The 17,883-nt window shown below is 42.1% G+C and overlaps 1 protein-coding gene across 6 annotated transcripts in view; it reads left to right on the top strand.

The window, feature by feature from the left end:
* ltbp1 (latent transforming growth factor beta binding protein 1) overlaps positions 1-17,883 on the top strand; it is a 142,219-nt gene that overhangs the window by 83,167 nt on the left and 41,169 nt on the right. For 2 of the 6 annotated variants that reach the window (XM_084021599.1, XM_084021598.1), the window contains exons 10-14: positions 5,498-5,620; positions 11,432-11,599; positions 14,122-14,289; positions 15,556-15,578; positions 16,007-16,109. In XM_084021599.1, coding sequence (XP_083877725.1) covers positions 5,498-5,620; positions 11,432-11,599; positions 14,122-14,289; positions 15,556-15,578; positions 16,007-16,109 — 585 coding nt within the window. The remainder of the gene's footprint in view (positions 1-5,497; positions 5,621-11,431; positions 11,600-14,121; positions 14,290-15,555; positions 15,579-16,006; positions 16,110-17,883) is intronic. The other 4 variants (XM_084021603.1, XM_084021601.1, XM_084021600.1 and 1 more) reach the window with 3 other exon arrangements.

The raw sequence follows: 17,883 nt of genomic DNA, 5'->3' as shown, positions 1-17,883 counted from the left end.
GAAAGTGTTATCTAAACAAAGGATACTATAAGAAACTAACAAATTCCAAACACAAAGAAAACAAATGGTGCTTGTTGGGAGGAGAGAGAGAACCGATAAATCCATCCCTCCTACTGTCTATAGACCAGGAATCAGGAGGATTTGTGGTGTAGCTCATCCCTCTCCGGACAAACCGTGGCAGCATCCCTGAACACGTCTGTACATTCAAAACAGCTGAAGCTTCATCCGTCCACACTTAAACAGGTGTGATTGTAAGAAGTGGACGTAGTCATCGGGACGTCACCCATTTTGAAGCCTCAAGTTCAGCATTTTGGCCATCACCTTGGATTTTTTTGCTAGCAGTGAACAGAAGTGACCATATTTGGACTGTGGAGGACTGAAACATGGATCTAATGAGCACAAAGAAGCATTCAATTGCATTTTATTTATAGTGTTATATCATAACAGAAGTTATCTCACATTACACATACAGCAGGACTACTATTTTCAAAGTCCAGCTCCATCTGCCTTCTGGTGTGAAGCTGTTTACAAAGTGATCTTCCATAATTCAAGGTCAAATTTAACTCTCAACGTCCCATAGGTGTGAATGTGAGTGTGAATGGTTGTCTTTCTCTATGTGTCAGTCCTAGTGAACTGCCCAGGTGAACCCTGCTTTTCCTCAAACTTCTGTTGGGATCGACTCCCGCCCATCTTCTGTTGATCCACCATAAATTGTAGATATGTTCAGTTGTAAGAGCTTCATTAAGCATCCTTGCTGCGCAGAAGACATTTTGTACGAACAAAATCTGTAACTTGGCAGATACCATGTTAATTGGATTCACTCAGACTACCGAAGCCTAAAATTAGCTTTAGTTGAACTGAAGGATACATAAGTGTGTCCCCTTTGTGTTGCTTTAACCCTCTTGCATGTGTTACATGCTACGTCATAGTATTCGCCAGTCCTGAATACAAACTTCAAGTACAAGCATTGTTGGCCTCATTCTCCTTATTATTGGTTGTAGTTCTATATAGTATAATGAGTATACAACAACTGGCTATGAGGTAGTATTTTCTCATGTCTTGTTTGTTATTTTATTATGATGATGATGATGAATACTGGGCCACATACAGATGCAATTAGACACCGCTACACGTGTGTCTATGGTATCAGAAGCTGTGTGCAAGGAGAGGCTGCAGCACCTTGCTCTTCAGGATGTGACAGTGGAACGCATTAAACAACAAAGGGACTCTTCCACTTTTAGGATTTTGAAGTCACTGTGAACAGCAGAACAATATCCATTTCCCCTCGACAATGACCTCTTTTCAGGTTTGGCTGGAGGACAGAAGTAAGATATCTCCAGATGCACATTGATCCAGACTTACAGGAACTGTTTGCCATGGTGACACACATAGGTTTGAACAGGAACCAGAGGCTACCTTTTGGGATTACCTCCGCTCCTGCACTTTTCCATAGGGCAATGGACCAGATACTGAGTGGACTACCAGGGTCCAATACTACCTGGATAACCTGCTTATCACTGGATGAAGAGTCACACTGAAAGAACCTGGATGCCACACTACAAGCCTGGAGGAATATGGTTTGGAAGTCCAGAAAGACAAGTGTGCATTCTTCCAACCTTCAAATGAGGTTTTAGGTCATGTAATCGACAGCACTGGACTACACAAGGCACCATCAAAGGCTAAGGCTACTCTGGAAGCTCCATCCCTGAAAATCAGTTGAGATCATTCATTGGGTTGCTGACATATTATCCAAGGTTTGTTCCTAACCTTTCCAATAGGCTGACATTAAAGTGGACAGAAAAATGTGATAAAGCATTCGAAGAAGTGAGGAAAGAGGCCCTCTCTCAAGAAGAGGGCCTCACGCTCTTTGACCCCACTTACCATTTCATCTGTATGTGACGCCTCATCTTATGGCATGGGGGCAGTGGTGTCACACACCATTCCATCAGGAGAAGATAGACCAATTGCTTTTGCATCAAGGACACTAAACGAAGCGGGAAGCAATTATGCACGGATTCAGGATGAAGTACTGTCTATAGTGTTTGGATTGAAGAAATCCCATCATTATCTCTTTGTTCACACTGCTGGCTGACCATCAACCTCTCACCTCTATCTTTAGCCCCTTTTACACTGAGTATCACTCCTTTTTTTCACCCTGTCGTCGGTGTAAACGCTACCGAGATGGAAAGGGGTGACAGAATGTTACGCCTCTAAAGAGAGTGGAGGTCATCACAGAGCTGTATCAGAGGTGAGACGAGGTGAGGCAAGACGGCCTCTTCGTAAATGGAGTGAGACGGAAAAGTCAGTGTCTTATTGAAGACGTGTTACCAGGGCGATGCCTTTCATAGTTGCTCATCGGCCGTGTGACGTGTCAAAGCAAAGTTCTTTATAAACGGTGCGATCGTGGCATATTTTTGACTCTCCTTTCCTTTTCCTAGTTTAGTCAAACATGCTATCAATTGAAGAGGTCTATTTAATGGTTTGTTGAAAATGTATAATATCAGTAAGAAATCCAGATAGGGTGTTTGAAGCAGAGACTCAACATGTGATGCTTTTCTATCAGGAAAGTCATTCCCCAGTAATTAGTGGTTCTTTATAGCAGCGATGGTGGGTGGTGAATTCACCACTAGCAATGGTGCTACAGTGCCATGTCATCCACAGTGTTTGCCAGCTCTGTGGCTGCAAGTAGAAGGACTCTGGCAGGAGAGACAGGAGGCCTGCTGCCGATTCACTCTGCTGCCAGACCAAAGTGTGTGTATGTGTGTACTCTTTACCCAGCACATCCTTTTCTTATTCATTACTCTTCATACTCTTCATCCATTTAGTTTCCTGTGTGTTTTTTTGTCATCTAACTATTACCACAAGCTTTGCGCTACAATAACATCATCATGAGCATCAAATTGTACAGCTCATTCAGCAGATGTGGTTGCTATTTCTTGTGGTTTTTCAAGTGTATTCCTACAATTTAATAAATATTTGAAAGTTATGACTTTATAATGCAAGCCCTTGAGAGAACTCAACTTGGTTCAAAACGACTTGACTTTCAAATTCAATTGTAGTGACAAACGTTCAGCAACAAAGTCTCTTTAAACTGCAAAATTTAGGATATTTCCATAGTTGTACTCCATGTAGGGATGTCTTTTATGGTTAGCGAGCAGTTGAATTAAAAATGAAGGATCAGTCATGTGATCACACCTAGGGCCCTAGTTTCGTAGACCAGGCGCAGTCAGCTTTCAGCGCACCTGCGCCGCGCGGATAGGGTGTGTCCGCCTGGACTTTGCAAGTTTCGTGCACCGCGCAGGCTCGCGCAGGCACACCTCCCGTCTCGCCCACCGGCGCAAGTGGGAAAGAGGGAGGAGAAGAAGGCGTGAGTGGGAGACGAGGAGGAGACGAGGCGTGGACTGGGATTAATACAGCCGATTCAGATCTTCACCAATCAAATGAGCTCCTCTCCTCACCTTTAAAGCGTTAGGGGAGGTTCAGTGCAAGTTCCGTCACTTGACAACCCGATGACAGAAGCAGCGCCGCCGCTCCCACCACGCTCATCACGCTGTGCGCGCGTATCATAATAATAACAATGCCGATATTCTAAAAAACAGGAGAGAGAGAGGGAGATGTTTTGGTCCGAGAGGCTGAGTTTCCGTTACGCGTGCCATCCGCCTTTGATCTGACGTCAGATGTGACGGGACAATCTATATAGATATAAATTCACGTGTTGATTCAATCAGTTGCATTAAATAGTGTTTGTTGTGATTATTTATTGCATTTAAATGTGCCTGGAACTGTGGAAACCTGCCTGTGAGGTCTCGGTGACGTGTGCACACTGCGCGCCGTCAGCCAAACTTCCACTCTGCCAGCTGTGATTCGCATTGAATGAATGGACTTTATTTACGCCTTGCGCCTTGCGCCTTGCGCCGAAAGTAGACCAGGTTGGAGCTGGCGAGCTTTCAGCGCAGTCTCGGCGAGGCTTTTTGCCACGGAACTTCCGCTACGCCAAGTTGAATCTGTGACGCCTCCCCCTGCTGCGCCGCCACACCCATCTTGGCGCAGGCGATCCACCAAACTGCCAAACTGACGGTGCGCAAGGCTGTGCGGGTCGAAACTTGCATTGCGCCGGCTCCGCCACCCTGCGCCGCCCTGCGCTGGTCTACGAAACTAGGGCCCATAGTGTGGAGTAGTGTTTTTTTCTTGATTTCTTGGTTTGGCTAAGCTAGCCGTAGGTCAGAGAGAGGTAAACACGTTGCTTGACCCGGATGTTTGCCGTTGCTAGGACAACAAGTGAAAGCTACCACTATCTTAGCCCAACCACGCGATCAATAAACACCCATAAGATCACAATTTGGCCCAAATAAAATTTGAGACTTGAAAAATAGCAAATTTGCTAGTTTTAAAGTAGCAAATTTGCAACTTTCTTTCTCAGAATATTGCCCGACTCTGCTTTTTTCCCTACAGTGGCCGTAATACGCCGTCGTATGATTGTGCCATTTAGCTATTAAAAAAAATATCTAGTTTAATTAAATGAGTTTCTGCCAAAGTTGTCCAGCGGTGATGGACCGTGTGAACTCAGCTTCCCTCTTTCATTCCTTCAACCCAAGTCCCCAACTTGATATCCAAGTCCTTTATAATGTCTAAAAAGAGGTGTATTTCAACAACTCCAGAGCAGTGTGCTCACACTCCGTATTCACTAAACACCCAAAGGCTAAAAATGGCTACTAAGTTAGGAGAAGCTAAAACTAAAAATAAGGGGCGTCACTCAACGTCAAGCAGCCTCTCAGTCTGCAAGAAGTGAGAGGGAGTCCAGAAGTCTTCTTTTCCTCCAGAATACAGGATGTGTGTGTCGGTACGATGGTCACTATGCCAAATTAGGTTATTATAGAGTCAAAAGGTCGTGACTTGACCCAGAGACATACACTTCAGTGCCCGTCCAATCATCGCTGGTCAGCTTTCACCCCATGTCATTTCTGCCCGTTTGTTGTGAACCAGGCAGCAAACTCCAGTTCTGCTTTACTACCTTAAACTTGCAGTCACTTTGCTGGCCATCAGGGGGCGACACCTCTGGTTGAAATAAAAAGTTTGATTGTATAGAAGTCTATGAGAAAATAACCCTACTTCTCTCTTGATATATGGTCTCAATCTTTTGTTTCAAGTCTTCTTCAATCCTGCATGATGTTCATTTAGTACATTATGGTCCATTTAGGGTCATATAGACCATAATTGATACATACCTGCCATGGCATCGCTACCACGGCCTTTACGACCATCAGCTAAGATAACTTTGAAGTTTAGCTGTAATATATTGAGACCACCATAACAACAAACAATAATTGTAATTTATTTTCTACTAGTCAAATGACAAGTGAACACAGTTAAATATCTGTTCTACTCCAATTCTATTTCCACGAGTGAACATTTCTATTTCCCATTTTCGATGTTAAGAAATGATTAGTAAAATCACTGAATTGATTGTGTTTTTCTGTTTTTTTTTCTTGATTCACAGATTTTGATGAGTGCCAGCTGCAGGGAGTGTGTCCTAATGGAAACTGTCTGAACACCATGGGCAGTTACAGGTGCATGTGTAAACCTGGCTATGTCCCTGACCCAACGCATACCACCTGCATATGTAAGTCCCACAACCTAACATTTTCTTAGATTTCTTTCTGTCAACACTCTCATTGATTAACATCCCAACCAAAAGCAGTGTCCAACTGAGCAACAATCTTTAGATACGCATGCTCGTCACTGATGTGCAGATTTGCTCATTCAAAAGCATCACTGTATGAGTCTGATATTTACCATCACTTAATAACGGAAGCCATAAACAGACACGATTCAATTTTTTTTTTCATATTGTTATCTCTCTCTCTGTAATCACAAGTGTATTATGTCGTTATCTCAAGAAAACAAGCTTTATAATGTCGTCATGAGAACTCATCAGTGAACAGTGTATAGAAGAAGTGGATGTAGTCATGGTGACGTCACCTATTAGGTTGTGGACTACGATTGTGAAGCCTCAAGATCTGCATTTTGGCAGTCGCCAAACTGGATTTTGGTTGTCACCAACGGTGGCGACATTTACGACACTGTGGTACTGACCTGTCAATCACCAGGTAGCCCCGTCCTAAAACATCCGCCCTTTTTATGGTCTATTTGACTCAAAATGGACCATAATTTACGAAATGAACATCATGCTGGATTGAAGAAGACTTAAAACTAGAGATTTAGATAATGAGTCAAGTGAGTCAGTCTTGGCTTTACTTTTCAGAAATCGGGGTTGCCACATGTTCTCAACATAGTTTATACATACTTTATACTGTTTGAGAACATTTATTGTTGGGTGATTAGACACACATTTTATAAGAAAGGAGAGAAAACTCTCTTAATAAAAGAAATTAAAGTATCAAAGTAACAATATTAAAAAAAAATATGTGCCTTTAAGGCTTCCGTACTTAAGGTCTGAAGATCATGATGGATTTATTATAAAGTTAGATTTTTCATCCTGTCACCTGCTCCATGAACAAGCACATCAACGGCTGCTGGGAATGCTGCTAAAGCTGAAATGTGTGTTGATAATATGCATATGAAAACAGTGCATGCATGAACGCATTGTACAATCAAGCATGGACGGCAAGGTAGAATATGTAGCCAAAGCCAACATACCTCATGGCTCTTATAGAAAAAGAGCAGGGAGGAGGTGACGTAGATAATCAGGGAATAGAGAGAGTTTTAAAGGCAACTGTTCATGCACAAGTACCAAAGTGATAATCTTCTACATGATTGATCAACATAATTGACATGCTGTGAGCATGTGTTCCCTTCGCTTTGGGGTGGTGCGAGTATTCCGTGTGTGTGTGTGTGTGTGTGTGTGTGTGTGTGTGTGTGTGTGTGTGTGTGTGTGTGTGTGTGTGTGATAAAGTTTAAAGTGGCTGGGAATTGGTTATGTGTGCTGGTTTTCTTGTGGCTAATGAAAGGCAAGTGTCCATAGATCTTTTTTGTGTTTGTAAGGGACCGTTCGGTATTTATGGAATGCACCACCAGAGGGGGGGGTGGGGTTATGTCTTAATATTCTTTGTTGAGGAGTGGGTCACCCGATCGTGAGAGGGTCTCTTAGGAGAACTAGTGTTCAGAGACCGATGTTTTATATGAGAGATCCAGATTCTCATCAGAGGGAATGACTTATCTGTGTCAGCGTACAGCCTACTCACCACTTTGAATTATGTTTTTATATTTATTTTATTTGCTGCCAAGTCCGTTTTACACCGCCGGGATTGCAGCTGAACGAATGAGGCTGATATTGTCATAAACCACGTTATAAGAATACATCCAAGCAACACATTCATTTGTTTAAAGTCATTTTTTGGCGTTTTATTGCGGGAGGACATCATGTGAGTTAAAGGGACGAGAGAGAGCGACGACATGATTTAAAAGAGGGCTGAAGGGCGGAATCAAACCCGGGACCGCTGCAGGGAGCCTCGGTACATGGGGCGGTAACTCTACCACTGAGCTACCAGCGCACTCAACACATTAATTTAATCAGTCAGATCTAGTACTGCCCTTATGATGGGGCAGTCATATTATACAACTATTGACTTACACATTCACACAGTTGCCGAGTTTTGTGACTGGAGCAGATATTCGTCACACGAATATCTGGGGGGGGGGGGCATGTATAAATAAATTATAAGGGGGGTTATGCATAAATTGGTCAGAGGTCCGAAAATCCCTCTTAAAATAAATTACGTACAGTCCCTTAGCAGTGATGATGTATGTTGTGGGTGGAGCCTAACTGGGGTCAGAAAGTGACAGTCGTTGTGGCGACGTCATGACATTCTATATTCTGCTAGCTAGCTAAACTGTTTAGATGCTACTTCTGCTAACACGCTAATGTTGCTAACGTTGATCAGTGGTGTTTACTATTATTAAACAGCCTACTGAGAATGTTACTACTTTATGGTTATTAACTCCATCATTAATTTATCATTGTGAGGTATAAACAGGAGAAAACTGATATGAAATGAGCTGCAGACCCAAATTTGCCTATTTATATCATATCCAATAGAAAAAACAAGGATGAACAAACTGGTGCTTGTTAATGTAATGTGCATGTTAACTAAAAAAATGCACATTTCTATCCTTACAAACATCAATACATTCAACAATATAATCATGCTAATCAAGCTATTTGCTTTCTGGATTACTCATCTAGAGTGTTATTGCCCTTTTTCTGCCACTATGGGTGTTTGTTTTGGAAACATAAAACCATGTTTCCATCCAAATGATAAATGAAGAGTTCATCTCACAAACAGGTAAATAAAAGTTGTTAAATTATGATATAGTAAGTACATGATGGATTAGCTGTTTGGTCGGATTAAATTGTGCAACGATTCTCATTTGGATTTAAACAGACAGAAATTGAGCAGCAAATGCACCATGTTTTTTCCTGACATCGGAACCTTGTGCTCAGGTTCATTTGTTCAGTTCATATTTCTTACATTGATTTACAATGGCCTTGATTCTGAAATCAGCTCAAATAGCTGTGATCAGGCCTACTTTGACTTTTGTCCATTCATTTATAATGTTGTTTCCACCTATCCAAGTCCAGGTTGTGGGGGAAGCATTCAACACTATTCACAGACATTCAATATTATTATACATGACATACGTTTGTTGTACAAAGAAAAAAAAATGCCATCTATTTTGAACGTTGGCATATAGATATTTATAAATCACATGGAATTTCTGCAGTCAGTGAATTTACTTCTGGGGATGAAGATAAGCAGGCCGTATTTTCTGCCTGGACTTCACTGTCACTTGACACTGTTGACGTTTGAGACAATGGAGAGCTGAAAAGTGCTAAATGAAGAACACTGTTAACTGGGTTGCACCTTCTATTCATTTTTTTCCAGTTTCTTTTTTTGGTCCGTTTATTGAGAGAGAGTGAGAGTGAACGGGGGAGAGAGATGCGGATGATATTGCAGAAACTGCGGCGAGGACTTAGCCTCGGTACGTGGGGCGCTCCCTCTACCAAGGAGCTATTCTGGTGCCCGCACCATCTATTCTTAATAATGAATTTAAATGAAGAAGCCCAACATGCAAGTAGTCGCCATGTCAAGTATTCAGCACCAACTGTCTTTGCTAGGATCTAATAGCTGACAGCTCAGCACATGTATGGTTGAACTGGCATGAAGAAAGAAAACACTATTTTTAGAATCATTCTGGTGCTGAACTCTCAGGACCCTGGAGGCTTGTGACTGAGTCTGCCGTCCACCGTCATAATGCCCTCCTGAATTCTGGATAAATGTACGACTAACAAAAGAAACCCAATTCTCGGTTCACCTTCGTTGTTTTGGTGTGATAGGGGTAAGCGTATTTCTGATGCTAATTAAACGCGCCACTACCGACGCCACCCTTGTGTTACACGTCACTCTCTCTCTGGTTCTGCAACGCCAGGATGCTTGTGTAAAAGGAGACACCATTTAAATGGTGTGAGGGTGGCATATTGAGGGATCGCTGTCTAAAAACGCCTATTGAGGAGTCTATTGAGTATTTTACGTTTTACCCGCTTCCGCTGGGCTTTGTAGGTGACACATTTCTAGCAAGGCGTCTCTCCTCAAAGGCATTGATGGCACTCCATGTTTACACATGATAAGTGACCAAAATAGTTACGAGTTTTTAAAAAGTCCTCAAGTGAAGAAGTTCAAATCCAGTAATCATCCTAACAGCTGAACAGCTGGCCAGTTACCTGCTGAACAACTTTTAGTTTTGGAAAAATTGTCGGATACAGCCCCCCTGATTCCAACATTTAAAGGTGTGGAGGGAGGGGCTTTAACATGTCAGGACTTGTAGTTTTTCCCTGTTTACCTAAATCCTGATCATGATGAAAAGCACACCCTTTGCTAGATGCTGCAACCACCATGCTGTCTTTTGGCAAATGTAGTGCACAGAATGAGCCCAAAGTCTTCATCAACCCACAGAAACATTTTCCTCATGTTCTCACAGTCCTTTAAGTGCAGTTTGGCAAACTCCCGGTTGGCTGTCATCTGCCTTTTACTCAGCTCCATCTACTCATTCTGCCATAAAGGCCGGGCTGGCAGAGTGCTGCAGGGATATTTTTCCTTCTGGCAGGTTGTCCCATTTCTGCACACTGATTCTGCAGTGAAAGACTATTGATTTCTTGGGTACCAGCCTGACCAAGTCCCCCTTTTTGGCCAGATGGTGTACTGTAATGAAGAGTCTTGGTGGTTTCAGACTTCTTCCATTTCACAATACTAGGCTCTTGGGAACTTTAAAGTTTGTTTTATACCTTTCCTGGGGACTTTCCTTTGACGAGACTGATTGACCTGATATAAATTGTGTGAATAGATATTATATAGATATTATATCAATGATGTGGACATAGGCCTTTCTTAATCACACTTTCTAAAGTCATCAGTCTCATCTTCTTAATGTGCATTAAGTTTAGAGCTGGAGGAACAAGGTGAAACAACTGCCTTTTTCCAAATGTATAAAATATACTCCTAAGATCCACCATTTTATTTTAAATACACCTGTTGCTACACACAACAACGGACCCATCCGGCTGAAAGTCACTAGTTAAGACGGTCTCTTTTTAAACTGAAACACCTGATCCTGTCTCAAATGTGTAGAACTTGAGTCCGTTGGAATATCAATCCTGGCGTATGAACATGTAACAAGCAGACATTGAGATGCTGCAAACCGTTTTAATTCAATGTTTAAAGTTTCTAACTGGTCTGTAGACAAAACCACACTAATGTTTGCGACATGCGCATGCATTTTGTCGATGGCGTCATCTGTAAAAGGGTCTACAACCTCGCGTTGACTCTATTGTCCAAAAATGAAGCATAAAACATTTGAGGTTGCGGTTCCACCCATGAGCACAAGGCTACAGAGACCAGAGAGTCCATCAGTTGTGTGAGAAGTGGGAATGAAACAAACAAAGAGGGGGATTAGGCAATCAAACATTGCACTGGTCATTGCAGAGACACCTGGTGAAGATCCTCACTACAGGACTTACACCATTAAAAAAAAAAAAAACTGAGCAAAAATCCTGCATGCCTTCATCCCAACCAGTGCTCGGCTTTGATAGTGCACGAAGTATTGGCATGAATAGTTCATTTCCTACAATGAGTCTGTGCTTTCAACGTGTTTCTGTGTTTGGCTTCAATTGCTTAGATGTTAGTTGTTTGTGCCACCACAAAATGTGGTTGTAAAATGTTTTTTTTGTTTGTTTTTTTGTCTATGCACGGGTGTTGCTTTAGAAATGTGTTTGTGTTTGTGGCAAAAGTTTGCTCAGGTGAGAAGGGAAGGTTGCTTTGGTGAAGGGGACCTCTTTATTTCTCCACTCTCTGTTCTCTCTTCCCCCCATGTGTCTCCCACACTGGTGCACCACTCCCCCTCCTATACTCCGCTTTAGCCAACACTCCTGCCATCCAAGAGGAGAAGGGGGCTTGCTTCCGTTTGGTCAGCTCAGGGAGGCAGTGTTTGCACCCGGTGTCTACCCAGCTGAGCAAACAGCTCTGCTGCTGCAGTGTGGGTAAAGCCTGGGGCCCTCGTTGTGACAAATGCCCCCCTCCAGGAACAGGTAAGGCCCCCAGCCTTGTCAGACATTTATCCTATTATCTATGTTACCACATATATATATACACACCTATTGACATACAGTGCCTTGCGTCCAATATGTTATCCATGGATAGATGCTAGTCTATTTCACATATATATATATATATATATATATATATATATATATATATATATATATATATATATATAGCCCAATAGCATCTATCCATGGATAACATATTGGACGCAAGGCACCGTATGTCAATAGGGTGAAAAGCAACTCCCTATGAAAACAAAAAACATCAAGAAAGCATTCGGCTGGTTTGAATGTTGACTCGTGCTTATGGAACCCCTGAACATGAATATTCAGGGAAGACGATAAGCCTTCATTTGAATTGATGTGCGACCAGTCAGGGATTTGGATAATGGATAGGGTGCACTGGCTCAAAGGGGGGCACTGGAAAGTCTGTTAAAGCAGTTTTATTTTGCCACTGCCATGCTGTAGCTCTTACTACTGATGATGTTGGGACTCTGAAAATGTATTGACTCCGAAAATCATGAGCATGTTGTAGTCTTGCTCACTGAACCCCAACACAACAGTGCTCAGCTGGGGGTATGTGAGTATCCACAGCCTCCCACTCGGTGCAACTTGGGAAACAGTAGCAGTTTGCTTTAGACCCACTACTATCTGTAGAGGGGAGCCCAAAATAATTTGCAGAGGCTGGTTCGGGTGGCGGGCTGGAGGATGGCTCCATGTACTTCTGTTGGTCTGTGTCCCAGCCACTCAACGCTCACAAGCAAGCTTCCCTCCCGGGTCTGCCTCCAAGAGGGGACCCTGGTTTCCCTGTTAGGATTTGTGAGTGGCTCTTAGTCTGGCCCCTCCTGGGACCACATTGTTCTTGGGAGACCCTCCCAACAACGTAGCTCCTAGCATCACAGAGACACGCACACAGCTACAATGCATGGAAATAGCTGAAACATATGTTTAGACAAGGGTAGAGATGGAGGAACACCCGAGCTGTGAGGGGGGTGGGAGCGTCAGTGGTCACCACAGGGTTGTGATGATGTGCATCAGGGTTCCAATGCATTTTTGCCATTTTTGATGGAGTCAGTGTTCGAGCTAAAACAGGGTGTTAAGTTGCTCTGTAAAGATAAAATAGCCATTCACTGCCTATTCCTTACATTTTATATACAGGAAGCACTCGTCTGTTTGCAGAAACCAAAAAAGAATTGATGTGCTATTTTTTTGTACAAATTCCTGGGGGTTAGAATTATGTTCCTTTTGAGGAAATTGTTCAAAATGAATGCTTGAAGGACTCCCTCAAGTGTGGGAATCATATATATCTATATATTTACAAGCGTTTGGACAGAAAATCAACTCAAAGAGATGTTAACATTCAAGACAGTGTAGAGCAGCAACAGGCACCTTATCCAAATATGACTTTTATTATTAGTTTGAAACGAGAGCACAACTGATAAGTAGATCAAATTATATTGTAAGTCAATATAAGATTACCATAGATTTGTCTGCATTAGTACTTATGTCAGCTGGAAAGTAACAAGATGCTCTGTAGAAATGCTCACGAAGATAGTTACTCACAGAGCACTGACTAGTTAATCGTGTATCACATTAAGTTGTAGCTAGGGGAGGAAGGTTTACACATACTACTGTAGTTTTGTAAGCTAAAATCATGTTTGATTGCTCAGGTAATAGAAACATTGAGTCCTGGTAGGAAACCCACTTTTCAATTTCAATTCAATGAATTGCACCTGCGAGGCAAGGAAGAAGTCAAGTTAGTAACAACATTAATGTAACATGAATGAGAGAGAGGTCCTCCGGTAGGCCAGGCCTATAGCAGCATAACCATGGGTCCAAGGTAAGCCTGATCCAGCCCTAAGTGTTGTCAAAGAGGAAAGCCTACTCTTAATTGTGGGGAGGTGTCTACCTCCTGGAGTAAAGCTGGGAGCTGGTTCCAGAGGAGAGGAGCATGATAGCTGAAGGCTGTCCCTCAAACGACTTAACGTTCCCATGAGGTCTCTGTGAGACGTTCAAAAACCCAGGACATCAGAGGGACTTTTAAAGAAACTACTAACTGAAATACAAGCTTGATCTGCCATACTTATCTTCAACGCTGAATGTCTCTGCATTTTTGGCTCTTCAGATGTGGCTTAGCCCAAATAACACTTCCCACTTATGGAGACAAAACTGTGGCTTCATCTTTGTCTCTATCAGAAATTTTGGGTTGAATTGTTTCATATAGCTGTTGAGATAAGCAGAACATTATGCATGTCATGTTTGTCTACCTGAAACCATATTTTGAGCCACTCATAACGGGTTATAGTCTAGTAATTAGCTTTTGGAGTTTATCATAAACAAAAATAATGATGTCATTCAAATGAACATGGTCAGAATCCTTGCTGTGTGTAGCTGTGCTCTAGTCCAAGATATCATCATGTATTTATGATAGATTTACAGTTCATGTTAAACTCTAAAATGTTGTACTTGACTTGTATGAAAGCACTGTTTTTTTCTTCATTGTGTAGCTAAGTTCAAAGACATCTGTCCCGGTGGAATGGGCTACACCGTTCTACCCAATCCACCTGTCAATAAGCCGGTTTACCGGGAGCCCATTGAGCCGCTACCCCCCCAACCCCTGCCAACACCAGAGAGACCAGTGGAGGCCTTTGGGAAACCCGAAGACATCATACCAGGTGAGACGCTACCATGTCACATCACCAGTGCATAGTCAGTTGGTTTAGTCTGAACATACCAAAACTAAAAAAAAAAAAGAATTAGTAAGAGCTAGCAGCTTGTTAGTTTTATGACGTCAGCCCCTTATTGTTCCTTTACTGAGACACATGTCCTATCGTCGGGGTTACAATGGCAACAGAGTGAATCAAGCAGGCCACCCCCTTCACCACAGTTGTAGGGGTGTTTCCTGCCGACTGAAGTCCATTACCAACTTGTTTGTCTGAAGAATGTTAAAATAAAGATTAGCAGCATTAAAAAACGAACAGCTTCCAAGACTGAAGTTGGGTCACGTGCGGTCAGGATCGGTCCATCCGTGGATCCAAATCCTGCTTTGTACTTTTCCAGTTGTTGTGGGCACATTTCCGTCAAGAATAAGTGAATCAACTGGATCTTCACCATGATGGAAGTTCATGCATACTGTGTTGGTTTTTGCAGCCAACCACAGAACGGTTTTAGTCATGACATTTCCGTGTCTGTGATGGTGAGATTGATTGAGAAGGTATCGGTGAGCGGCGAGGGTCACTGGGAACCACCCCAGGCACCATACTCATGTCTCAATGTGATCGTATTGCACATGGAAACATGTTGCGATATGTTAATTATTGTGTTAACATATACAGTGATATATTGTCAAAAAATGTCAACTGCAAACTATGTAGTTTGTCAACATCTGTTCTATGAATCAAAATTTCACTCGGTCAGATCGATCGAATCAATTCATTTTTATTTTTCATTCAAGCTTCCTGCCAATCCCTCTAAATTTACCCATAACTGCCTGAAAAAAACAGCCTACAAAAGCAATTGTTACCAAAAGATTTAACCTGTATATTAAAAAAGTGGATACATAGTGTCCGTGTATTAGTATAATAATACCAAAATATTGCAATACCATGCAGTATCGATTTTACCCCTAGTTTATACCAGACGTTACGTTAAATGGTGCAAATGTTGTATTTTCTAAGCTAATATTCATTGGCAATATTTTATAATTGTTGTATCTTCAAGGCATCACATTCATTTAATAATGGAATATAATTATTTATGAGATATATTTCCTCATTATACACCTTTTAACCCCCTCTCTTATTCTCCCTCTCTTATTTTTGGACTTTATATATTGTATTTTATTTTTCGTTCATTCCATTGGACAACCCGAACAACTGAATTTTCTATGAAGCCTAAAACCTACATTTAAACAATTTTCTTTGCTTTTTGTCTGTGGTCAGTAGCTACAACTGCACCAGATCAGGTAGGTTGGGTGCTTTAAAAAGTCCACATGTAAGAGCAGATTGCATGCACACAGACGCTCCTCTCAGCCGCTGACGAGTTGCAGAATCGCCTTTGCATGAAGTCAGCAACGTTGCTGCATGACATGAGCTGGTCAGCACTGAGCAATGTACATCTTCAGCGTCTCTGTGTGAGTCCAGATGAGAGATGGGGATCCTCGACACAGAAGTGGCAGCCGTCGTCGGCTCTCTGGCTTGCTCGGTGAGCTGCTCATGTTTCCGCCCTGTGTTTAAACTGCAGTCAGTTGCCCTGCGAGCTGAATGCTAATCTGCTTCACAGCACAACGCCTGTATTGCATGACAGAAGCCGTGTGCAAAGCTGGAAAAACGGGCTGAAAGAAATGTTGACCTTTGTCCATTTGGTATTATTGTGTGTGTCTTGTCGTTGAAGGAGCTGGTAGTTCCTGCCGTTAGCAATAGGCCAGTAGTTGAACCTATCCTGCCCCAGCTATCTCCGGGGGTGTCCACTGTGAAGATGGAGGAGGCCTACCCAGGTGTCTGCTTCACTCCCCTTTCAACTCTGTGGTGCCGTTGGCACTTTAGGACTCTCAGACTCCGGCTCGTCCAGCCCTAAGCACCCTGTCAGCCTCAGCTGTTCTCAAGTTCAAGTATAGTCTGGCCAGTTGTACTGTAACGCTAGAATGCTAACTTTAGCATATGATTTATGATTTTGGCCAAAGTGTGAGGATCACACACGCTAATGTGTGCTGAAGAGTGAGGAGGTACGGCTAAAAACGGCTGGCAAGGTTAGTCTGTTGTCCTAAAGTCGCCACCTGCACTGTGATCTATTTACTCTGGCATTAGAAGAAGGACTTATTCATATATTCATTTATTTATGAATGCCATTTATGTGTCTTCTTGTAGTGTGTGTGTCATGTTTTTCACTGATGGAGTTTCCTGGAGGTTCTGTGATCCACATCCACACTTTCTAGTCCTCAGTGTTACATAAAGCCAGATTGATACTCATATAATCATAGATTTATATTACTTATAGGATTATTATTATCATGCATGGGAGGTTGAACTAATACTAATTGTGTCAAACCAGAGACAAACTGGTCTAGTGTTTCCCCTGGAATGGTTCCCATTACCATGGCATATTGGCGGTCGGCTTCAGTCACAGGTGCAGCAGCAGTCGATGTATATTTGTCTTCACATTTTTGTTTGATCCATATATTCAAGACAAATAAAACAATTAGCATTTAAAAATAAATTTTGCTTGAGGAGAAGTACCCCATACTTGCACAGTCCTAATAACATAATATTAATATCTTAAATAACAAATAAATGATCACTGATAATGTTCTGGCAAGTGATTATTGGATATCATTTCAGACAATTCTAATAGAGTTGTCTTCATCATAATTGCCAACCAAAAATGAATCTTGAAATGAATAAAATGTAAACTCCATTTCCATTTGTACAAATTGGAGCTTCCCTGGTACGACCACTGGTTATAGTTTGGATCCTTCAGCCACTCCGACAGGGTCCGTAGCTTCAGTTGGACTGATGTTCAAGCTAACTATACATTAAAACATTTTTGTTGGCCTTGGGTTGGTCGGGGGCTTCCATTGAAATCACGTTGTAGGGGAAACACTGTGGTCCAACAGCCACAAGGGAAAATAATTTGAATATAATTAAATTGTATTCATATAGTATTTATATAGTCCCAAATCATAAATTTACAATCAGTACAGCACACAACATCCTCTGTCCATCGATTAAGGAAAAACTCCCTAAAAACGCTTTTATGGGGAAAAAACTCAGTCCGGCTCCTCGAATTATGAATAATTTGAGCACTGAAAAGCACAAAAACAGTAATAAACAGAGTGACATTCAACAATGTCACAAAAAAAGACAATATCCAAGCGTTGATCTGTTCTCATGTTGGCTTTCTTATAGACCTGTACGAAACATTGGACCACAGTCCCTGTTTCTCCAGAGCAACATGCAGCTTCTGTAGATAAAATCAATTCGATTTTTATCATCTTTTGTGACATGTATGTATGTGTATGTACCAGCAACAGTGTTCAAATATTATAAAGCATTCAAATATATCTATGACATTTTAACAGCCCATTTTCTACACTGAATTCATGCTGTTTATCCCAAATTCCAAACCCCAGATGTGCCGGACCAGGATTTAGTTTGGCTGATGATCTGCCCACTGCAGCCTCGCATTGCTCCTGGTAGCCGCTAGCGGTGGTACCGAGGTTATCTATTCTAGTTTTAACAAGCTGAATGTTCAGCGTTGTCCTTCAGTACTCG

Source organism: Eutrigla gurnardus (assembly GCF_963514095.1).
Source record: "Eutrigla gurnardus genome assembly, chromosome: 11".
In the NCBI taxonomy this organism is placed as follows: Eukaryota; Metazoa; Chordata; class Actinopteri; order Perciformes; family Triglidae; genus Eutrigla; species Eutrigla gurnardus.
Note: the sequence above shows the minus strand (reverse complement) of the source record. Positions and strands in the feature narration are given on the sequence as shown.